This window comes from Curcuma longa, chromosome 11, assembly GCF_044706935.1.
Source record: "Curcuma longa cultivar G26 ecotype Majalengka, Jawa Barat chromosome 11, ITB_CL_G26_1.1, whole genome shotgun sequence".
Lineage (NCBI taxonomy): Eukaryota > Viridiplantae > Streptophyta > Magnoliopsida > Zingiberales > Zingiberaceae > Curcuma > Curcuma longa.
The window spans coordinates 3698312-3723233 of NC_133871.1; the positions used below are offsets into that span (position 1 = coordinate 3698312).

Here is a 24922-nt window from a genome sequence, read left to right on the forward strand (position 1 = left end):
CGGGTCACAGCCAGTTCAATTTTTTTTTACATATAATCAGAACCGTCAATTTAAATTAATCTATTAAATTGATTATCAAATAATTTAAATTAATATTTTATTAATTTATTTTAAGATAAACTTAGATGAATTGATTCGCTTGAGTCGGTGACTCGTGCAAGTCAATTTGCAATGGATTTAAGTTGGTCGATAGATTGAGATTTTTTTAAATATTAAAATAAAAATAAAAAATATAATGAATTCATGTATTTAATCCGTATTAATTAATACACAACTAAATTTAAATTTTTTAAAATTTTTTAATATTTTAATGTACTCTTGAATTTAATGTAATTAAATAAATATATATATATATAGGAAAATACTAGTTTGCGGTCCTTATCTTGCACTCCCTGTGCGCACCACCTGATCCATCGTCACTGTCGGCACTCCCGCTTCGCCGTCCGGCCACCGCCGGCCGCCGCATCACGCCCGATGGATGCGCCAGTCGTCGGCGCACAGCTCGACACCGGATTCCGATCGGATAGTGGTCGGAATCCGACGAATTCGCCCGAAAATCGTGGCTGCCAATGGGAAGCCACGGTTGGTCGAATCACGGCCGGTTTCCGACCAAATCACGGCCGGAGATCGGTCGAGGAAGGACCGTCGGTTCGTCGGATTCCAGCCACTATCCGGCCGGAATCCGGTGCCGGACTGTGCGCCGGCGACTGGTGCGTCGAACACACCCGGTCCGGCGACCGACGATGGCCGGATGAGGCGGCGATGATGGGGGGAGCGGGACGGTGCACACGAGTCGCGGATGGGGTGTTGCGCATGTAGCAAATCCTTTTATATATATATATATTGGTAAGTTGGTAGATTGATCGTCCGTAATTTGAATTGAAATTAAATATTTTCTAGTCTAACAACTGGTTCATTCCGTTCCGTTGGATTAGGAGATAATTTTTTTATTTATTATGGGATAGATTTTTTTTTTTTGAAAGTGGATAAGAATTAAATTTTAATGATATTGAGATAGTAATTTTTTGATTTATTTTTTTTTATCGATGATATAGAGCTGTTAAAATGATGAATTTCACCTGACTGAGGTAGAAGATGAATTTTTGGTAGGGTGATCCGTCCGGATCACGATGGACCCGTTTACCCGCGCTATATATAACCAGCAACCGAGACCACCCGTGATCGATCGAGAAGCGAACACAGGAGCCTTTGATTTGGTCGCGATAACGGAGAGAAAAGGGCAGCAGGGGTCGCCGCCGGCAGCAACTCGGCGTTGAGGGGAGGGCGTCGGAAGGGAGGCTACGGCCACGACTTCTCGGCGGCGCAGGTGGAGGTGCTGTCGGCGATGTGCGAGGCCTTTATCCCTCCCTTGGAACCGGAGAAGGCCGACGACGACGCCATCGCCGGCGGAAGGGTGGTCAACAACGAGCAAAGCCGGCGGAAGTCAATCGATGTCTTCTTCCGTGCCTCCGGCGCCGACGTCCCTGTTCCAGACGAGGTCCTTAATTCTTATCTCTCTCTCTCTTTAAATTTCTATCCTAATCTCCCTGTTCCGGCCGCAGGTTGCAGAGCTGCTGGTGAAGAGAGGCCAAGTGGCGGCCAGTGTGCTGGTTAAACTGGTTCTCTGGCTCCTCGCTACGAGACCTGGAACACTCGTCCTCTGTGGAACTCTGTGTCTGTGTTCGAGCTTCCCCTTCGTCAGAAAGTTCTCAGAAATGCCTTTGGAAAATAGAGAACGAGTCCTGAAGAACTGGAACAGGCAGAAGTATTTCACACTTGTTAGAATAGTCTTCATACTCGTCAAGTCCTTCAGCCACTACACCTTCTACTCTCTGGTTCACACTCATTCCTCAAACTTTGCAGTTAAATATATAGTTGTGAATTATGGTCAGCTTTTGGATGTGAATTTGCAGACTGATGAAGACTCGCAGAATCCAACGTGGAATGCAATTGGATACAGCAGCAATTTTGATGTGTCTTCTGAGAAATCATCAGTAGAATCTGAGATAGAGAGGCCGCTAGAGAAAGGAATCATAGAGACGATGCACGAAACAGACTCCTCTCTCCTTCGATCTCTGATCGAAAAGGGTTTAGCAGTCACTGAATCCCCCCGCGATTTCAGCGTCGAGTGCGACGCGGTCATCGTGGGCTCTGGCTGCGGCGGCGGCGTCGCGGCCGCCGTCCTTGCTGGCGCTGGCTACAAGGTTGTGGTGATAGAGAAAGGTGAGTACTACACGGCAAAGGATTACACCGGCCTTGAAGGTCCATCCATGGCGCAGTTGTATGAATCCGGCGGAATGCTGAGCTCCGTCGACGGGAACATGATGCTTCTGGCCGGGTCGACGGTGGGAGGCGGCACGGCGGTGAACTGGTCCGCCTGCATCCGGACGCCGGCTGCGGTTCTCGGGGAGTGGGCGGAGTACCATCGCCTTCCTCTGTTCGCGAGCGCGGAGTATGAGTCCGCCATGGACGCAGTCTGCGAGAGGCTCGGCGTCACGGAGGGCTGCCTTCGCGAGGGGTTCCAGAATCAAGTCCTCCGAAAAGGGTGTGGAAATCTCGGTCTCGAAGTCATTTCGGCGGCGAGGAACTCGTCTAGTGATCACTTCTGCGGCAGCTGCTGTTACGGTTGCAGGTCCGGCGAGAAGCGCGGCACCGACAAGACGTGGCTGGTCGACGCCGTCAACCACGGCGCCGTCGTCGTCTCCACCTGCAAAGCCGAGAGATTCATCCTCGAAAAGAACAAAAACAAGAGCGACAAGAAGAAGAGATGCGTAGGATTGATCGCGACGAGCTTGAACGGCGCTATCACCAAGAAGCTCAGATTCAAAGCGAAAGCGACGATCTCGGCGTGCGGGGCGCTCTTCACGCCGCCATTAATGGCGTCGAGCGGTCTCAGAAACCGGCACATCGGCAAGAACCTCCACCTCCACCCGGCGGCGCTCGCGTGGGGCTACTTTCCGGAATCCGTATCCGACCTTAAAGGAAAGATCTACGAAGGAGGGATCATCACGTCGCTGCACAAGGTGAAGCCAGGAGTAATCGTGGAGACGCCGGCGTTGGGACCTGCGTCGTTCGCCACCGTGCTCCCATGGGTGTCGGGCCACGCCATGAAACAGACCATGCTGCGCTATAGTCGAACCGCGCACGTCTTCGCCCTCGTCCGAGATCGCGGTTCCGGAGAAGTCCAAGCGGAGAACAGAATCAAGTACGAACTGAACGAGCTCGACAAGGAGAATCTAAAAGGAGGCTTAAGGACGGCGCTTAGAATCTTGGTCGCCGCCGGCGCCGTCGAGGTAATCAGTTACGTAGTCGATCAAAGCACCAAATTTTGATCAAACGCTAAAAATCATTTCCTTTAACAGGTCGGGACGCATAGAAGCGATGGGCAAAGGGTGAAGTGCAAGGGGATGAAGGAAGACGAGTTGGAGGAGTTCTTGGACACGGTGAGCGTCGCCGGCGGGCCGAGATCGAGGGAGGAGGTGTGGAACATGTTGTGCTCGGCGCACCAGATGGGGAGTTGCAAGATGGGGGCGAGGAAGGAGGAAGGCGCGGTGGACGAGGAGGGGGAGAGTTGGGAGGCGGAGAGGCTGTTCGTCTGCGATGGGAGTGTGATTCCGACGGCGATCGGCGTGAATCCGATGATCACTATCCAATCTGTTGCTTACTGCATCTCCAAGAAGATTGTCGACAAATTGAAGTTAGATGATTGAGAAGTTGAAAATATACTTGAATGATTGTAAAATCTATGAAAATCTAAGAACATTGTGCCTGATAACTAGAACACATGAGAAGAGATGTGATGAAATAAAGTTTTAGTTCGAACCTTTACGAGGCAAAACATGTTGGTAAAACAAAGAAGGAAAAAAAAAAACTTTGTGGAAGAAGACAAATGAGATATAGGTGAATTATTTAAATTTTTTATCTTCAATCTCTTATAAATATTATATATTTATAGGTTTATTGGATAAACAATAAACACTATCCTCAAATACATTGAATCTAGACCATTTTATTTTATCAACTTTCCACCTCATCTATTTTATCTCCACTAATTCTTATCTTATCAACTTTTCATCTCATCCATATCGCTACCACATCATTTCTATCCATAATTAAGTTTACTTTTCAACACCCCCTCTTAAACTTAATTTTGTGACTCTAAGTAGATTTTGCATCTTGATGAAATCTTCAAACTTCAGTGGCTTAGTAAAGATGTCAGCAACTTGATTTGATTTTTAGTCTTCACATAGAATGAAAGCGAACATCAATATGTTTACTTCTTTGATGATATACTGGATTCTTCCCCAATGCAATTGTTGATTTGTTATCAATGCAAATTTGAGTTGCTTCATTTTGTTCAAATTTTATCTCCTTTAGCAAACTTCTTAGCCATATAACTAACATATGAGGATGCCGTAATGTACTCTGCTTCACAAGTGGAAAGAGTAACAATAGATTGTTTCTTTGACATCCAAGAAAATGTCGTATCTCCAACGAAAAATGCAAAGCCGAAAGTGTTTCTCCGGTCATCACAGTCTCCACCCCAATTACTATCTGAATATCCAACAAGTTGAGAATTGTTAGGGTGAGAATAAAATAATCCGTGATTTAGAGTACCTCGGACATAATGAAGGATTCGCTTAATCGCCTTCCAATGATTCTCTTTAGGCTCCTCCATGAACCTACTCACAAGACCGACTCCATATAATATATCCGATCGAGTACAAGTTAAGTACTACAAACTTTCCACCAAGGTTTTGAAAAGTATGGGATCAACTGTCCTTCCTTCGTCACTCTTGGATAGCTTTATTCCGCAGTCCATCGGTGTGTTAATTGGATTACAATCATCCATTCTAAATCTTTTGAGGGCCTCCTTTGCATATTGTTCTTGAGTCATAAATATGCCATCAACTCCTTGTTTCACCTCCAAGCCGAGAAAGTAGGACATAAGTCCCATATCGGTCATATCAAATGCTTTTGTCATAGCTTCCTTAAAAGTTTTTATCATTTGAGGTGAACTTCCTGTCAAAATAAGATCATCTATATATAATGATACTAATAAGATGTTATCATTATCGCTCTTACATAAAGAGCATGCTCATAAGGGCATTATATAAAGCCATTTTCTTTGAAGTATGTATCAATTCTTGAATTCCATGCTCTCGGTGCTTGCTTCAAGCCATAGAGAGCTTTCTTCAACTTCAACACCTTTGTTTCTTGTCCCCCCCCCCCCCCCCCCCCCCCCCCCCCCCTTGATGTAGTTAGCCCCGGTTGTTCAATATAGACTTCTTCTTCTAAGTAGCCATTAAGAAATATCGATTTGACATCAAGATGAAATATTTTCCACTTTAATTGAGCGACTAAAGAAATTATCAATCTTATAGTCTCCATTCGGGCAACGGGAACAAACACTTCTTCGTAGTCAATGTCGGCCTTTTGTTTGTAGCCTTTTGCCACAAGTCATGCTTTGTACTTTTCTATTTCTTCTTGAGCATTTTTCTTTACTTTATAAACCCACTTCACACTAATGGGTTTGTGGCCATCGGGCAAAGTAGTAAGATGCCAAATTTCATTCTTCTCAATTGCCTTCATTTCTTCATCCATGGCTTTCTTCCATTTGTTATCTTTAATAGCTTCTTCAAAAGATACAATCTCTTCATTAGCATAAAGACAAATGAGATTAACTGGAGTTGTCATCTCATATAATTTTTGAAGACTCCTTGTCTTTTGTGGTGGGGGATCTTCGTCATCCGAGGATGATGAAGAGGTAGACAACGGTGGTGGACTTGGTTCTTTCTCCTTCACTTGCTCTTCTTCTTGAATCATCACCATATTAGTGCTCCAATTCCAGCACCATCTTCTTGAAATTCAACATCTCTACTTATGATAACCATTTTGTTCACTGGATTATAGAGTTTGTAAGCCTTCGATCTTGCATCGTATCGTAGCCAATGAAAATGCAAGGTAAACTTTTGTCATCAAGCTTCGTTCTTCTCTGATCCGGAATGTGTGCATAGACAATACACCCAAAAATCTTCAAATGAGAAACACAGGACTTGTATCCGGTCCATGCTTCTTGAGGTGTAACTCCTTCTAGATTCTTTGTAGGACATCTATTTAGCAAATGCACTGCACAATTTACCGCTTCAGCCAAAAATTCTTTAGGCACTTCTTTCATTTTTAGCATACTTCGAACCATGTCAAGAATAGTTCGGTTCTGCCTTTCAGCAACTCCATTTTGTTGAAGAGACTAAGGTGCGGTTAAAAGCCTCTAGATGCCATGATTTTTACAGAATTTTTCAAATTCTTTTGATTTGAATTCACCACCACGATTTAACCGCATCGCCTTGATAGTATAGCCAGATTGATTTTCTATCAATCCTTTGAATTCCTTGAACTTCTCAAAAGCATCGTCTTTATTCATCAAAAGATAGACCCAAGTTTTTCTGCTGAAATCATCAATAAAGGTTAGAAAATATCGACGACCTCCAAAGGAGGCCGGAGTGATTGGCAGACATATGTCTGTATGAATGAATTCAAGAGGCTTCTTTGCTCGGTTGTGTGATTCATTCGGAAAGCTTGCTCTAGGGTATTTGCCAAGGACACACCCTTCGCAAATATCCTCTTGAGCATTAATATGAGGAAGACCATTCACCATTCCTTTGCTTGAAAGAAACTTTAGAACTCTGAAGTTTACATGCCAGTACCTCATATGCTAGCCATGTATTATTCTTTATGCATGCACTTAAACACTTTGCAGTAACATGATTAATATCAAGAGAAAACATCCTATTTTTAGACATAGGAATATGAGTAATAAGTTTGTTTTGCTTTCTCAAACAAAGACTGCCATCTTTTAGTTGCATATCAAAGTCTTTCTCAAGCAATTGTCTAAGGTTAATAATATTTGTTTTCATGTCAGGTACATAATAAACATTGGTGATGTATGTGTGAGCTCCATTTTTAAGTTTGATGAGAATCTTACCAACGCCTCTTACTTGGATTTTGGAAGCGTCTCTAAACGAGACTTGTCCATTCACCGTTTTATCCAACTCGGCAAACATATCTTTACGCCTGCACATATGATTGCTTGCCCCGGAGTCTAAATACCACAAATTCTTGTTTGTGGAATCTCCATCCTTTCTTGCTAGCAAAACCACATCATTGTCATTGCCTTCTTTTGATGCGTAATTAGCATTTCCTTGTACATTGTTAGAGTGACATTCCGTTGCATAATGTCCAAATTTGCTACAAGTATAATATCTTACATTTCTTTTGTCATACCTTTGGCCTCTACCTTGATTGTTGTCATTACTTCTTCCTCGGCCTCGAGCAAAGCCCCTGCCACGGCCTCTACCTCGGCCACGTCCATGGAAATCACCACGACCACCGCCGTTTTTTGCGAACCTTCGGTCTTTGACTCTTCTTTCTGGTCAACAATCACGAGCTTGGTTTGTAGAGCCTGCTCCAAAGGCTCTCTCCATCTTCTTTGCATTCTTGCTTCATGAGCTTGTAGAGAGCTTAATAGTACTTATACTTTCATTTCTTTCACATCTTTTGATTCTTCTATGGCTACAACTACATAGTCATACCTTGGCTCCAACGAGCGTAGAATTTTCTCTACGACGCGACTATCTTCAATTTCATCGTCATTTCTTTTCAATTGGTTGACAATAACCAATACCCTTGTAAAGTAGTCTAATACACTTTCGGACTCTTTCATCTCCAACGATTCAAATTCCCCTCTCAAGATTTGAAGGCAAATACTTTTTGCTCTTTCATCACCTTTGTATGCTACTTGTAGGATCTCCCATGCCTTTTTGGAAGTTGTAGTTTCGGCTACTTTCTCAAAAGTAGCTTCATCTAAAGCTTTATCGATAAAGAAAAGAACTTTCTTATCTTTTTTTTTTGTTCCGCCATTACCGTCCTCTGTGCCTCCGTTTGGTTGACTCCTTGAGGCGCTTTATAGCCTCCTTCAACAATATCCCACAAGCCTTCGCTCTTAAGTAAGGCAATCATTTGGATACTCCAATTACCATACTTCAAGTCAGCAAGACGAGGGATAGGAAGCATCAACATGACTCTAATACCACTTTTGTTGGTAAAACAAAAAAGGAAAAAAAATTCGTGGAAGAAGGCAAATGAGATATAGGTGAACTACTCAAATTTTTCATCTTCAATCTCTTAGAAACATTACATATTTATAGGCTTTTTGGATCAACGATAAGCACTATCCTCAAATACAGTGAATTTAGACCATTTTATTTTATCAACTTTCCACCTCATCTATTTTATCTCCACTAATTCTTATCTTATCAACTTTCCACCTTATTCATATCGCTACCACATCATTTCTATCCATAATTAAGTTACTTTTCAACAAAACAATGTTTTCCTTAAACTATTAGGGGTAAAGTGAATATTTTGATAAAATGTGGTGGCAATGGGCAAAAGTAAAAATGTTTTCTCTGCCATATTTATTTGTTTTTTTTATTAGAACAAATTCTGGAGAGATTTTGTTGACCTTCCCGAGTGCACCACGACGAGGCGGAGGAGAAAGCGACTTCTTTGCTTCTCTTCTCCTCCTCCCTCCCCTTCAGCACCCGCCTCCAAATCCCATCAGTGGCGTAGGCGTATCCTCCGCCTCCAGATCGAATGGCATCTCCTCCGCTTCCTATTGCTCCCCCTCACCCTTCTCTGCTGATCGAGATCGGACCTGACGGCATCGCCAGAGAGTCCCCTGTCATTGCCTACACAGAGAAGGTATCCTCTATTTTTCTTCACTTTATCTTCCTCTGTTCGGTTGATCTTTATTTTCCAATCTTCGGATGCTCAAGATTCCTAATACTTCAGATCATCGAGGCAGAGCAGCTTCAACTGAAGAGGTACCCCGAAACTGAAACATTCTTTTAACTCTTAGATCCGAGGAGATCAGTTGTTTTTTCAATGGATTTCTGAATTTTGGGTGTTTTTTAAAGGAATTTGATTCAGATTCTCGCGGGGAGGACAAAGAATTGTGGGTTTTTTTTTTGTAGTTCCTTCATACTGAGTGGAATTAGAGTGCTGCTAGAATTTTGTTGAGAAAATCGAAATCTTAAGGGAAAAATTTTAAATTCAGCAATTGAAGCTAATTAGAGCTCGTCAATTTATGCATTTGGGGGGAATGGATAGAAATCAAATATTTGTTTGTGTAGAGTTAGCCAAGGGTCCGTATGAATTTTGTAAACTTCAAGATTACAAAATGGGATGTGGACGTTTTGCATTTTTTGTTTTCTGATAGATTGCTTTTCTTTTCTTTATTCAACATTCAAGACGTAGATAAAAATTCATGTAGCCGACAGTAAATAGTTGGGACAGATATGACTTGATGATGCTGATTCAAGACGCAGATAAGATAGGTCTGAATTACAATTATCAGATTATTTGTGTCAATGTTTAAAGATTCATAGTTAAACTCTGAGTTCCAAGGAGAATAGTAATGAATTGGGGTTCAGGGTATGAATGGTTGAGAACATGCATTTATAGCTTCTAGTCATGGGAGTCCACAATATCATAGTTTGCAAATTTGGATAACATGGTATCAACTCAAAGCGTTGGGGTTTGAACTTCTAAAGATAAACTATGCTTTGAGGTACAAGAATTGTAATCTGCAGAAATATGTGGTATCGAGAACCTGTGACTTAGGATAAGCTTAGCCTACTAAAATTCCCAAAGATTCTGTTATTTTTGAGTTGCCCTTTCTTTTCTTTTGGTGAAATATCACAGATTGTGCTTCCATTATAGCTGCATGGATAATCCTCTCTATGCATGTAACAAATCAAACCATTTAGGATATAATTTAAAAAATGTTGATGATTTTATTCTGGATCATAACAATCTTGCATCCATATCGTGTAACCCCATGAATATTTTTTACTTTCTGAATTTAATTTGTATGATGATCATTTTCCTTCTTGAACACCAAAAACTACAATAAAGATCAGTGACATAGTTGTGACCTTTTGATGCTTAAATCACTACCACTAGAATCTCAGCTTTTGGTAATTCTCATATTATTCCAATGTATCTATGAATGTGTATGACCTACATACCATAACAACCAAATTGAGTCTGCATGTCTTAAACAGTGATAATTGCTTTGCTTATGTCAGCCAAAATTATAATCAGAGACATATATCTTGAGCCAACTGAGAAATGAGTAAAATCTGAAGTGGGAAAATATTGCATGCCATCTTCCAAGGTGAATAGATGATATCCTTTGTTGAGGTGAATAGATGATAGCCTTTGTTGAGGTGAATAGATGATAGCCTTTGTTGAGATGAATAAATTATGACCTTTAGGATGATTCAAAAGGTCAATTGGATACTTGTAGATGACACAGGTTAAATGTCACCTTGTCAATAAAAGTTCTGGTTCTAATGTCACCTTGTGGATGACTATTAGAGTATCGCACCAGTTCTAAATCATTTCTCAATTTTTTCCATAGATAACTCACATATTCAAGGATTTTTGTTTTAAATCTAGATTTTTGGAAAACAATGAACCAAAGCCTCTTGAATTGATGATATGCAACATGTGATGCTTTGTAATGTTTTTGCAATTAGTACTGCTATTACAATCTCTTAAATGAAAATGTGCTGCATGTTATGCTTAGGAATGCATACTGCTAATCAACAGTTAAAATTAGGCAAACACAAGAATCAATTCAGAAAAATGTGTAAATTTTTCAGAGTTTCTCCTACTCTTCCACCATAACAGTAGATGCTAGTCTTACAACCTTAATAGTTCCACATGCCAGGTGTTCCTTCCATATTTTATCTTAGACCTCTGTTTGACTTGCATTTGTTTTTCAACTAACACCAACACTTTCTGCTGTCTGTGCCTGTATTGAATCGCTCAGCTTCTTCAGTAAATTTCTTGGAAGGTACAGCAGTGGTTAGACACTTTATCCTGTTTCTCAGGTATATACAAGAAAACTATTCAAAAATACGAGAAGTAGAACGTGAACTAGAGAGCCTTACATTAGAGTTGAAACTTACAGCTGGGCCAAAGAAAGCAGGTTCTTTCATTTCCATATATTATCTTAGGCAGGAAGTACTCATTCTTGTATTTTAGCTTCTAAACTTAATTTTATTGTCTGTTTTGTTTCTTGAAATTATTGTGCTTCAGCACTTGAGCATATGCGAAAGAAGATTGAATTATCCACTGAGAAGATACGTGCTGCAAAACTGAAGGAAGAACAAGCAAAAAAGGTTAGGTTCAACCTAATTGCAACACTCTTTTAATGGTTTATACTGCATATGTCATTGTTCTATTTTTATGTGAGATTCTGTTGAGCAATCAAATTCCATGCTAGCCAAAGTGGAGTTGGGCAATCTTGTTGCCCTTGTCAAATGCAAGCTTACTATTCTATTTAAGGCCTCCTTTTATTATATATAATTTGTTTTTGTATATTCATAGTGATTGAGATTGTTTACAATAACTTCTAGAAAGACTCAAGCTTAAAGATTCCATTTACCTGACTCTCTTTTCAATGTTCAACAGCCACAATTTCTATTATCTGCTTAAACATCCAATGGCCTACAATTCTGGTTAGATTTACTAACTAGCAAGTGTTTAACAAGCAGCCTTTTCTGGAAAGGTAAATTTTCTGGTGATAATAATAGATAGATAATATATAGTTACCCAGCACTGGAGATGAGTGAACACCCACCCAGAGCCTGCCATCTAGCTAATAGTATTACATTGCCCAACTACTAGATCCTAACATAACCTATAGAAAATAGAATGTGGTGGGGTAGATATATTATACAAATATCCTCGCCTAATGTAATACACCCAGCAAGTACCTTCCCACTGAGTATCCGCTTTTCCATTTTGTTCAGGTTTGTTGTAGGGCACTGTAGGAATAGGTCGTATAATATCTCATTTGAGGCAGTTTGCATTGAAGTTATGCTCCTCCCATATATTGCAAAAGGATGGTGCTGTAGTATACGTGGTTATTTCTGTTGTAGAGTTACATAGTCCACACTATTTACCAGAATTATGTTTTTCCCGTAGTCATGCGAACTGACCATTGGGGTTTACATCACTGTTCCAGCCGGCCACCACAACTCTAGATCCATAACCTGAGAGAAAGGAGTCTTCCTAGTTGAGTTTTCTTGTAGAGAGTTGAAGGCCTTGATAAGCGTGTGGCGCTGTTGTCGCATTAAATAACCTATATGTTCTATTCATGCTCCATCCTGTCCCAAGGAGAAGAATCTACTTTTATAGTAATTGATTTTGCAGACCATGCATTATTCATTATTCAAAGACCTTCAAGACAATTTTGTGCTGCATGCAAGTACACACGGGTGTATTTGTCCTCGTCCTTGCAGAGTGATTAAGTGTTATCTGCGACCTTTAAGGATTTGGATGCCATCATCAATGATCACCAAGGCCATCCCACAGACACATTCTTAGGATAATCTCTGGAGGCCTGCTGCCCTGCTACCATTAACGAAGAACAGAATGGTGACGAGGAGTCTCCTGTGAAGATGAGAATCTTTAGTATTAGTTAATTTTACTTCTCAATCACGAGTCATGATAGCTATAACATTTCGTCAATGTTGAGAGTTTAGTAGCAGTTAAAAGACGGAAAAAGTTTCTCATCGATACTTTCTCATATCAAAGCATCTTTGAAGGATAAACTAATTCCAGCATCTTAGGCTTGGGAAGCTGCAGTTCAAGCTGTTAAAGATGAGGAGGCAATCAAGCAAAAGCTTTGTGATGATCTGAACCAGCTGGTATAGTTTTTCTAGCTCAGAATGACATATTTGATTAAACTATTTTTTGGAATCATTTTGATGCACAATGAATAGGTCCAAGAAAGCACCAGCACTCAGTTTCTGAGATTGGAGGAACTAAAAAGAAGGTTGGAAGCCCTTAACCCCAGCAAAGTTTCTTCTGATGCACCAGTATGTCTCCCTTGATCCCTTCCCTTGCCCCTTTATGAATTTTCCCCCTCTTTGTCCAAGTATATATTGGCAGGATTTTGTTTACATACCAGCTGTTTCTGACTTCTTTTCTTCTTCTCAAGATTTTTCACATTTTGGGAGCTTCCTTATTGCAATGCCATGGCATCTTTCAATCTAGTTTTGGCAAACTAAGAGCAGCCTGTCTTTTTGATGCAGATTAGATTACATATATAACTTGAATTCTTCATGATGCCATGTCAGGATGGAAAATTGAATAGCAATGCTGTAGGACCTCCAACGACAGTGAATCAATCAGCATCAGTTAAAGTTCCTAATGCAAATACTGCAGCCAATAGCAGTGAGTCAACATCATCAGATGCGAAGAATCGTCAAGTCGCAGAAGTGAAGGATAAAAAGAGAATCATGAACACCGGGAGAACAAAGGGCAGCACGATCTTGCCGAAGGGAAAGAGGACCTGTGACTGGCTGGACTGGTTCAGGATTCGATGTTGATAGTAGCACATGATGGAAAGGTTGAGTTTGAAGCCATCTTCTCAAGACAGGACAGAACTGAACAAGATGGTCGGGAGGTTAGTGCGAAAATTTCTCTTTTTTTGCTTCTCTATTCTATTCTTGGCGAAATGTGTTCTTTTTTCCTAATCATTGTTTGGGAAATCATGTATCCATTACTGAAGATTTAGACCATACATTAGTGTGTTGCTTGTCAATTTACTGCAAGATGAGTACTTATCAATGTGATTTTTTCTAGACACATGGAGTTCGATTTTATATGAATCGAATGATGAAGTAGCACACGAGTTAATAATAATACTTAAATTGTTATTAAAAGACAATTAATTTTGAAATTTATATGAAATGTTAATTATCCTCTTCCACCACTGGTTCATTTGATTCGTTCGATTAATTAAATTTGTGATCGGCTCTTGCAGTTGTTAATCTTAATCTCCATCAACTATATTAGTCGGTGATGTGACATATCTTCGAGACATCTAATAAAATTGGAATGATACAGAGATTATCATGGTCTCTGCACAAGGATGATACGTATAAATCGAGAAATAGTTTAAATTTTTTATCCTTGAAATATGGTTGAATTGGTGATAAGTTTGTTGAGGTGGACAAAAATAAATAATATCTTCTCCATGAAAGATCAATCTCTGCTTCTTTTAACGACAAATATAGTTGATGCCGGATATGGCACAACATTGACCAATTAAGGTCAAAGGATAGGAAGACGAAGTGACCGCCATGGAAATGGAAGAGAGCGAGTACGCGAGAAGACACGCCGCGTCTGTGGCGGAAGCCTCCGCCAGCGCCGGCGTTCATCCTGGAGGGGTTCCGGCTGGTGGTGCTCAAGCTCATGGTGCAGGATCGGTGTGGCTAATGAAGTGCAGGGCGGGCGAGCAGAGGTCATGGCAATCGGTCCGCCACCGTCTCCTCCTCCTCCGTCTTCCCCAACCCTGTCGTCGCCGAGGTCGTCCTCCCTCCAGGTAAACGCATTTCCTCTTTATGACAATCAATTTCAATGAAATGAAGGACTAACTCATTCACTTGTTTGGTCCAATCCAACCATTAGCCGAAATGCTCATGCTCAAGTTAACTGTACTCGACTCATTCTATCCAGTTTCCAACTGACATGTGAGGACCCATAGTAGCTGTAGCTCTGGTGTAATGAAATAAGCAATCTTTTCAAATAAACTCACCCTACCAAGATTAAGTTGACTTTGTTACCAATTTTCATAATCTATCTATCATAGCATTCTATCCACTGATTAAAATTATCATATAAGCTTCTATCATTAGCTAGCTCATAATTCTTCATATATGACTACATTAGAATGACAAAAGACTAGATTAATGCAAATCCCTAAGTCTAGAATTGACACTCACGGAAACATATGGTTGTAGGAGTCTCATTTGTTGCAATCCTAATAGTTATACTATACGGCCCTTAATCGCCTTAGTAGGTGGTCGATCATATATTTCTTGTTTTATCTAAAACTCACCACAATAGTTATTTAGGGACTACCTAATCTTTTTCTTGCTCAATAAAATTCAAGTTCAAAATCCTTAATCTTTCCGCGTTTAAGAAATTAGGACTAGATTTACTTTTTAAAGACAATTTGATGTTCAGAAATTTTAAATCATCCATTCCAAAGTTTCACAGAAATATTGCATGAACATGATTTCTCTGTTGTGAAAGATGTTGTTGTACCATTTCATTGGGCATCTTAAACAGACATGCAGTGGACCAATACATGTAGACTGTAGAAACCAAATTAAACTCTTTCCTTAGAGAACATTTCCCCCATAATTTTGTTATTTCAGATCTGCACTTTAGTATCATTCATTTACTACCATGGAATATCGATAAAGAGGTTTTGCATATCTGCTTTATATTTTCCTTCCATGTGATTCCATGGTCATTCATGGAGCATTGCCAAATTAGATTGGTAATGGATATCATGTGAAACTTGTGTAGCCCTTTTGTGTGGTAACATTGTGTTTTCAATTTGTAGCTTAAGATGGAAATGGCTCAAACTGATTTTGTTAAATACACCCAAGATTGAGGGATCATTAGGGTGGAGGAGATCAATGGTGTGGATGATCTTGTCGACGATGAGGAGAGACAGAGGTCAGTGGACAACAAATTGTCTGTGTTATTCTTTTCCATCCATAAAAATATTAAATTTGTTTTTCTTGCTTAGCAGAACTTTTAGGCATACATAGCGTGTAGAAATTTTTTTGGAGAAACATTGAATATGAATAATTAGTTCAATGGAGTAGTAATTTTGCAACGAATCAGATTTTGAAGATAAAAAATTAGAGGAATTAGCAATTATGGTATAAATTTGTGACAACAAAGAAAGTAGCAAAGGTATTATTATTGAATCACAATAATAGAGAATAACTGATGAAAAAGAATAAGACAGGCAATTTGTTGTTTATTGTCCTTCGCCTTCCCTAACTCCTTCGTCACCAAGATTGTCCTCACCATCAATCTCCTCTACCCTGACGATCCCTCCTCTGAACAGGTAAATGCATTTCCTCTTTATGTATTCCTTCTCTCTGCTCTTTTTTCAGTTTGTTTTTAATATGCAGTTTACCTTAGATTCTGTTAATGCACCTAGGAGTTACAAACTGAATCTGTCCAAAGATTTTGTTCCAATCTGTGTGTTTTTCTGAATCTAACCAAGGTAAGCATATGCCCTTTCATTCCTTTTTAAACAAACCAATGATATATTATTTTTGTTTGACTAAATCTGGTGGTGGCTTTACAAAATATAATGCTTTTTCTTTTTCCTTAACTGATATGCCAATCGTAATTCCTTTATTGTATTGTTACATGTTTGGATTTGAGCAGACACTGAATTGTCGTTTCTCCTCTTTTCCTTTCTATCGATGTTGCTTGGTTTCAGTTATTTTCTATTACCATGTTTCAATAATGCCTTTGCTACTTTCTTTGTTGGCACAAATTTGCACCATTTTGCAAGTTCCGCTAATTTCTATCTTCAAAATCTGATTCATTGCCAAATGACTACTCCATTGGGCTAATCATTCATATTCAATGTTTCTGTCAAAAAATTTCTAAGCATTATATATGCCTAAAACTCGTCTATTTCTATTGCTTATGATGCTTTGACAGGACAAGAACAAACTGTTGATTCTAATGCATGAAATTTAAGATTACAGCTGTAAATACTTACAGCAGATGCCTCGTCAAGCTTGTACCTCGTGCTTGTTGTCGGAAGGACGATTATTAGAACAATCCTTCACAGATTTCACGAGCCAAATCCCTCATGCTTGGATGCTCCTCTTAAAACAACAAAAACTAACCCCGTAGTAAAGGACCGGATACAATCTCTTTAAACTCGTTGAAAGACAAACCAAATTTGGCGCTGAAGCAACTGGTCCAAGAGACTGACCAACCTGAGGTACTACTACTACTTCGATAAACTCTTTATCATTTTATCCCCATTCGAAGTTATTTAGTACGCTGTCAATGATATATTTTTCTCAGTTTTAGATTTCATTTTGAACAGCAATTCCTGAAAGAGATATTAAACCAGATATGTGTGTACAACAAGAGAGGACCCGATGAATGAATGATGTTCCAGATAAGTTTTGTTCTTCATGTTTTGTTCTTCTTTTGCTCGAGTAAACATCTGCAGTTTCATTTTGGTTTATATATGTCATTTGCACTTGATGGATTCCCTCGAGTTTAGATAGAGAATCTAAAGAATAAGATCCATGTCGATGCCAATTTAAAGAACAAGAAATAGGAAAATAGTGTTCAAAAAGGAGGGTCAATAAAGAGTGACGAGTAAACGCGTCGGCTGTGCTTCCTTCCTCTGTGTTTCCATCAGAAGGCAAACCGTGTGTTTACGTTGAAGAGTCAACGTCGTTCATCTGTCGGCGAATAAAGCGTAGTGTAGGGCTGACCGACTTTTATTGTTTTATTAAATGACCTTGAGTATCAGAGGAAAAAGATCATCAAACTTTAAAAATTAATCACTTAAATTATAATTCTTCTGTACAAAATCTTAAACCATGTTTTTTCGTAATATACTCTAGTATATAAATTAGTGTTGCTACTCTGTTACATGAGTATGTTACTAATATTATTTATCATGATTTTGTTCTTTATAATGATTAATTGTAATTTTTTGATTCATTTTCTATTCATAAGATGGTTATGAAATTGATCATGTGAAATCGCTGGTACAATATGGATTCTATTTTTTTTCTGAAGTGATTTTGTTATCAAATTAATCTTTTTGGAAAAGAGATAAAATGAAGAGAAAGGTCTTCATCTTCTGGTATTGTAGGTGGAATTCAACCTAATCCACCAACACATGTTTTTAGAAGGTCACTATCACGCTTCTCTCGACTTGCTTCTACTTATTCATCACGCTTCTTACTCGTGTCCATATATTTTAGTTCCATCTAAAAAAATAAAGAAAAATTTACACTTTTCTTCGAAATGTAATTTTATTTATTTATTTGTTAATTTATTTTTTGGAGGATTTGTTTTCTTGTTTGTAGATTTTCCTCTTTTTTTTTCTATATAAATCGTTTATGTAACAGGGTTATACAGCGTCGCAGAGGCCTGCGACCTCGATATATTTCTATATATAGTCGAGGATTGCGTTGCGGCTGCGCCCGGCCCGCGCCGTCGTCGTCGCCGCCCTGGCCGTGCTCCCCTTCCGTCGCCATGCTCGCCGAGGCGACAGCGGCGGTCCCTCCCCTCGCCAGACCCCACCCCGCCTTCTCCACCAGTTCTCCTACGCTCAGCTCCGCCGAGCCACCGCCTTCTTCGCCCCCTCCCACCTCCTCGGCCACGGCGGCTTTGGTTCGGTCTTCCGAGTCGCCCTCGCCTCCGGCGAGGAATTCGCGGTCAAGGTCAGAGACTCCTGTGACTCCCTGCGCGGCGAGCGTGAGTTCCTTAACGAGCTCGCCCTTGCCTCCCGGTTCCTCTCCGTGCCTTCCGCCGCCTCCGCCGTCGTCCCGGCTATCGGATTCTGCGTCGTCGACGGCGACCGGGAGCGCCGTCGCCGTTGGTGGCGATGGTGGCGCTGGGAGGACGCGGTCGACGCGTTGGAGGCCGCCGGGGCATCACCGAGGAGGCGGCAGCGGAAACTCCTCTTAGTCTACGATCTGATGCGAAAGGGGAGCCTCCAGGACGCGCTGCTGGGACGCCGGTGCCTGGAGATGATGGATTGGGCGAGGCGGTTTGCTGTGGTGCTCGACGTCGTCCGCGGCCTCCACTTCCTCCACGCCGCTTGCGATCCACCGGTGATCCATGGCGACATCAAGCCCAGCAACATCCTCCTCGACGACAGGCTCTCCGCCAAGATAGCCGACTTCGGCCTCGCGCGCCTCCATCGCGTCCCCCCTCCGCCTCCGAGGACGAAACCCTAGGCATCACGGTCGCAAGGACCGGGGAGAGCGCGACGCCGACGGAGACGGGGTTCGAGGACGTCGAGGCATATGGCGCATCGGATACGTCGGTGCCCTCGCCGGCGACCACTGTAGAGCCGGCGTCTGCGTCGGAGGTCGAAGCTCTTCTAGACAGCGTCAGCATCGATGAAGAGATTGACGAGGCGATTCCCGGAAGCGAGAAGGGCAGCCGCAAGAAGAAAATTGGGGCTTTTCCGGGCAAAGACCGGTGGCGGAAGCAGAGGTCGAAATCTGTGTCATGTGACCGCGCTGAGGACTATTTGACGGAGTGGATTCAATTGGAGACCAAGAAGGAAGCTCCGAGGAGCAATTGGAGCTCGGCCTCGACGACGACCATCGCCGAGGAATGTCTAGGAAAGCCATGGGAGAGCGATGATGAGGCGACAGGGAAGAAGAACAAGAAGAACATCATTCGTCGCGGAGCCGAATGGTGGACATCACTGTATCAAGAGAGGCTAAAGAGGGGAAACAAAAGCCGGCCGACGAGGGAATGGTGGCGAGAGGAGTTCTACGAGGAGCTGCTGCGCCGCCATAAACCGAAGCCGGAAGCATTCACCAAGTCCAAGAGCACCACCAGTTACGGCAGCAGAGAGCAGGTACGGCGATGGCAGAACGACGAGCACTTCACTTCTCCTCCTCTCCAGAAAAGGAGGACCAAGAAGAACCATAACCAGTGCCGTGATCGGTTTAGCGGCGAAATCAACACAGTCGAAAGGAGCCAAAGAACGAGCAGCAGCACGCTGAGTCCGAGGGGCACCTTCTGCTATCTCGCCCCGGAGTACAGTGGCGGCGGGATGCTGACTGAAAAGTGTGACATTTACAGCTTCGGCGTTCTTCTCCTGGTCATCGTTTCCGGCCGACGACCGCTGCAAGTGACACCCATCGCTGCATCAGACTTGGAACGAGCTAACCTCGTGTCACGGGCGAGATATCTTGCTCGTTCTGGGAAGCTTCTTGATCTTGTCGACCCTTGTCTCTGCGCTGTGGACATGGAGCAGGCTCTTCTCTGCATCAAGGTTGCACTTTTATGCCTGCAAAAGACTCCATCCGCTCGCCCAACCAGCAACGAAATACTGAGCATGCTTAATGGAGAATCAGAGCCTCCAACCCTCCCCCTCGAATTCTCTCCGCCGCCGCCGCCTCGAGAGTCATCTTATATTTAATTGAAGTTAAACTGATAGTTTAATTTAATGCTGTAACAATAGGCATCTAATACGTAATTGTTGATTGTAAATCATTTCAGCATTTCTTTCTTTCTTTCTTAAACAAGTTTGTCATGAGTGATCATGAATATGAATCGAGGGAGCGACTTGGCATCAGACCCGACCCTCATGCCGGTCCAGAGCTACCGACTCCAGCCCGAGTCAATTCTCTACTCGTGATCTCTTTCTCCAGGAGTCGAGTCCCTCTCATCGTCGAGCTCCGCTCGAATCGAGAACTCGTGGGCGATACCTTGGCATCCGAAGTGTTGTCTCGAACTTCGAACTGAATCCCTATCTGAATCGGTTCCATATCTGAGTCCTCTTACCGAATGATTCCTCCTACGAAGCCAAATCCTTGCGGAGACGACACCTTGATGTCCAAGGCATAGCCCCAAGCCGAATCCTTATTTGAGCCGTCTCACAGACCAACTCCTCCTACGAAACCGCAGCCTCCTAGGCAGCTCGGCTACCTCACCTTCATTCGGATTCGACTGAGGTTTATACCGAATGGTCTTCACAGTGCTCTGTTCCATGATTCCCATCATTTTTTCTGACAGTCTCATATCTCTTAATTATGATCATCGCCTTGACATCCATGTGTGAAATGACCTACAATCGTATGTCAATGATGAAACTTACAATTTGATTATTTCATATCTCTCAGACAATATAATAAATAACGATGGGACAGCTGCTTAATTTAGATGGGATGTGACTTTCCCCCCTCCTCTCCATAATCAAGGATGCACACGTGTGAGCATAGACTCCAACCACTTTTTTCTTTCCCTCTGTTCATTTTTCTTCTTCTTCTTTTTTTTTTTCCCAGTTGACTTAAACATCGGAGTGGTCGTGCAAAGACACTCCCCACCATTGCTGTGGTTGCAGGCACCGGAAGCTAGGCGATCTTCATCCATCCGATCTCGCTTCATTCTGGTTCAGAGGTTCATTCAGTGACACATCCAGAACAGATCTCAACAGGAACAAAGTTAATAGAGAAGAAAAGATTGAACAAGAGGACATCTATTCAGTGTTTGAAACTTTGTCTGGATGAACTGCCATAAATCAGAGCAAAACCCTTGTTCATAGATAGAAAGTTTGGTATGAGAGCACCTCATTATCAAACAGAACTATATGTATATATTTCATTGATTATCCAGGCAAATACAATTAATTTTGTTATCTATGTATCATCTCGAATAACAATTATAAGAAAAATCTCCCCTACGAAAAATGAAAAAACAAGATGAATATTTTCCTTTCAAGGCAACTAAAGCCATTAATCACTTGGAAACAATATTTTCGAAGCAACCAAGGCCGTCAAATTCCATAGCAAACCGCCACTTCTGCTGGACGATGTCGCAGCGGCCCTGTTCCCCTTCGCCGCCTCCGACGAGTCGGCGGGCTTCTTCCTCTCCTCCTCTCTGACAGAATCCTTCTTCCCCGACCATCCGCCGCCGGGGACCGCTTTGCCCTCCCCGCCGCCGGAGCTGAAGAGAGAGCCGAGCCACTGCGCGCTGGAGAAAGCCATGATCGAATCGAGAAATTAATTAGGGCTCGTGATCGATTTGTGTTGTGGAAAGGAATCGAATTGGGGCAGGGCTTTTATAGGCGTAGATGCCAGAAAGGGGAATAATTATGGATTAATTCAAGCAATTACTTGAATTAATTCATCAACACGTTTCTTTTATCGCCGCCTTAGGGATTCCGTCCCGTTCCGTTCATTGAATGTACTAGAACCGTGTGGACTCCGCCGCCATTAAATTCGGTCAACCGTTGGCCATCTAAAGCAACGAATCTACCACGAATGCGCCGTTGGCCATCCAAAGCAACGAATCTACCACGAATGGGTCATCCATTAGATGTTGACCAATTAAGACACGGTCAACATGTGTTGAACGTGGAAATTTATATAAGCGTCAAAGTTAGGCATTCTATTTCTTATATTTTTATTTAGATTTTTTTAAGGGATGAATCGATTAGATTGGATTGGATTAAAATAAAATATTATTAAATATTTTTAATTTGAACTCGATTGAAATTCTAAATTTGAAAATGTATAACTCGATGAATCCAAAAAACTCAAATATTCTAAATAAATTTTTTAAAATTTTTTTTATATTTTTATTTTAATATTTTATCATTATCGTATTAATATTATATGAAATATTTTAATTTTTAAAATAAAATTTAATTTAATTTTAAAAAATCTTTTAAATCTTAAATCTAAATCAATCCTCCAAATTAATCCAATCAAATTTAATCCAATCTAAATTCTCAATCAATATGAACTTAATTCGAATTAAAAAATTCTTAATTTTAATCTATTTTTTTTAAAAAAAAATTAGATCTAATAGAATTGATTCGGATTCTCAATCCTAATTTAATTTTGTCGAATTAGATCGGAATCGACGGATCAAGTACCTTTTTTATGACGATGAATGAATATATAGTAAAAAAAGTAGTCCCTAGGACATAACTGAATTGTTTACGGAACAAAATTGCAGAAACGAATAAGAATTCAAATCTCGACGAAGTCAAACAAAATCCTTCTATATCGTGATCAATTATAATTTCTCAATTTACCTCTTCACCTGTGATCATGAAAATTACTGTGTGGGATTGTTAGGGTGATAAATTTTTTTTTTTGACAGAAGATTATATAATAAAAAAAGGGGAAATTTTGGTAAATTAACTATCCTCGAAAATTCAATCGCAGGTATTATATGCCACGTCAGCCGTTGTTGCTCGGGAGCTGCTCGGTCGTTGGGGTTTCGTAGCCGGCGGCGGAAGCGATTTCGGCAGCCTGCAACCGCCGGGAAAGGAGGAGCGATGACCCAGGTGGCCTTGCGCTTCTCTTTCTCAGCGTTCCCTCCACCTTATCCTTCCCCTTCCAAGCGCCGCCGCTTCCCGGCTCTCACCGCCAGTCTCCTTCGCCGTCTCTGCATCGCGCGCGCGACCTCGAACACCTCGCCTTCAGGTGCCAAATCGAGATTTTCTTCCACAATATGCTTTCAATCTTTTATCTTTAGGCGACATTTTGAATGCTGGACCAGCGTTCTGGATCCTGCGAGAGCTCCATTTGGACGAGAAAGAAGCGGAGGCGCTCCTCCTCGCGCGTCCAGAGCTCGAGCTCACGGCTCGGGAATCCCTTCTCGACCATGTACTCACCCTCAAGTCCCTTGGAATTTCTGACTCTGCGCTCCGACGCATCGTCGTCCGGCGCCCAGACGTTCTCTCGGCTACCGAGTTCGGTCCCTTCCTCGATTTTGTGCTCGCCAAATTGAAGGGGATCAAACGGGAGAAATTGGAGCGGATTTTGGCGACGACCCACTCCGAGTTCCTCGAGGGCATCATTGCGGGCGCCACGCTTCTCTTGGACCACGGTTTCCCCGGCGAGCACCTAGGGCATGTGTTCAACCATGTGAACATCAGGAAGGTGTTCCGCGAAAGGCCCCTGAGAGACTTGGAGGAGATGATATTCTACCTTAAGCGATTTGGCTGGCTCAAATGGGTCCTCAGCCGGCCAATGATTCTGAATCTCGATCTCCATGGCCAGCTGATCCCCAGGGTAGAATTCTTTATCAAGCTTGGTGGCGGAGATGAAGCGGCCGGTGCCGCCTTGATATCCAAATTGCCTGCCCTGTTAACCTATGCAGCAGATCACTTCCGTTCCCACCTGGAGTTCTGGAGATCCGTTGGCCTCACTGACGAAGAGCTCTTTAAGGTTGCAATGGTGTATCCCAACATCTTCAGTGTCAGCAAGGAGCAGAAACTCAAGCCCCGGATTGAATTCTTGAGGCAATGTGGCATGAGTGCAGAGGACATCTTCAAGTTCTTGGTCAAGGCTCCTTTGTTCATGAGCTTGTCCTTCGAGAAAAACCTCTCCAAGAAGCTGAGCTTCCTCATAAAAATTGGCCACCGGCACCAGACTAAGGAGTTGGCCTGGGCATTTGGGGCTGCTACGAGAACAAGCTGCGAGAACATGCAGAGGGTGATTGAAGTCTTATTGAGCTATGGGCTGTCTTTTGAGGATATACTAGCTATGAGCAAGAAGCATCATCAGGTGCTGCAGTACAACCATAAGTCACTGGAGAAGAAAATGGAGTTCCTGATAGAGGATATGGAAAGGGATGTCAGTGAGATACTAAACTTCCCGGCATTTCTTGGATACAACCTGGATGACCGGATTAAGAGACGGTACGAGATAAAAAAGGAGATAAGAGGAAAAGGAATGTCGCTTAACAAGCTCTTGAGTGTGTCTACAGAGAGGTTTAAAGGTTCTACTGCTGATGGAGCTCAATTGTTTTGAACAGAGAGAAACACCGGAGAAATGGTTGTTCATCCAACTGCAATGTGAAGTTTTGCAAGTAAGATATTTTGCTCATCTTGTACACTAATTATTTCATGTTTACACGACTTGCTCTTCTTCAAGTTAGATAAAATTTCCAGCATATTACAAACATCTCAATAATTTGAAAGAAAAATGATATTGAATCAATATCACAAATCAAGATAAAGAGCAACATAAAATCAACAAACATAACATTATCTTCTAGTACTTTCAGTTCATGTAGTAGATTTATTTCACTGTAGCCACAAATAGAAGATGAAGGATTAAGTCCACATTGGTGGCTTAAATCTCCATAAGGTGGGTTTACACTTGATTAACACACACACAAACAACTAATTGCCATTAAGGAATTAAACCTCATTAAGTGATCTAATGCTTGTAGCATGAAGGGAGGTTTATATACATGGATGTGGATTCAATGTGTAAATCCA

At 41.8% G+C, this 24922-nt stretch overlaps 2 protein-coding genes, 1 long non-coding RNA gene, 1 other non-coding gene and 3 pseudogenes across 4 annotated transcripts; 6 read left to right on the forward strand and 1 right to left on the reverse strand.

Moving 5' to 3' along the window:
* The first annotated feature begins 1292 nt into the window (after nucleotides 1-1292).
* On the forward strand, nucleotides 1293-3823 carry LOC141840195 (long-chain-alcohol oxidase FAO2-like). Its single transcript, XM_074728111.1, has 4 exons — nucleotides 1293-1498; nucleotides 1563-1835; nucleotides 1914-3293; nucleotides 3363-3823. Exons 1-4 carry the CDS (start codon nucleotides 1346-1348, stop codon nucleotides 3708-3710), a joined length of 2154 nt encoding a protein of 717 aa, XP_074584212.1. The 5' UTR covers nucleotides 1293-1345; the 3' UTR covers nucleotides 3711-3823.
* A 3441-nt stretch (nucleotides 3824-7264) lies between these two features.
* LOC141841444 (uncharacterized) lies at nucleotides 7265-8079 on the reverse strand (annotated as a pseudogene).
* A 440-nt stretch (nucleotides 8080-8519) lies between these two features.
* LOC141839763 (uncharacterized) lies at nucleotides 8520-13722 on the forward strand (annotated as a pseudogene).
* Nucleotides 13723-13951: 229 nt separating this feature from the next.
* LOC141842472 (U6 spliceosomal RNA) lies at nucleotides 13952-14050 on the forward strand. Its single transcript, XR_012602910.1, has one exon. It is a non-coding gene; the product is annotated as a U6 spliceosomal RNA (small nuclear RNA).
* Nucleotides 14051-14423: 373 nt separating this feature from the next.
* On the forward strand, nucleotides 14424-17095 carry LOC141839103 (uncharacterized). Its single transcript, XR_012602678.1, has 3 exons — nucleotides 14424-14467; nucleotides 16671-16912; nucleotides 17021-17095. It is a non-coding gene; the product is annotated as an uncharacterized LOC141839103 (long non-coding RNA).
* Nucleotides 17096-17771: 676 nt separating this feature from the next.
* LOC141841452 (receptor-like serine/threonine-protein kinase At2g45590) lies at nucleotides 17772-20175 on the forward strand (annotated as a pseudogene).
* A 2705-nt stretch (nucleotides 20176-22880) lies between these two features.
* On the forward strand, nucleotides 22881-24580 carry LOC141841749 (transcription termination factor MTERF8, chloroplastic-like). The gene is made up of 2 exons (XM_074729948.1): nucleotides 22881-23117; nucleotides 23194-24580. The coding sequence occupies exons 1-2, from the start codon at nucleotides 22970-22972 to the stop codon at nucleotides 24447-24449; spliced, it is 1404 nt and encodes a 467-aa protein (XP_074586049.1). The 5' UTR covers nucleotides 22881-22969; the 3' UTR covers nucleotides 24450-24580.
* The last annotated feature ends 342 nt before the right edge of the window (nucleotides 24581-24922 follow it).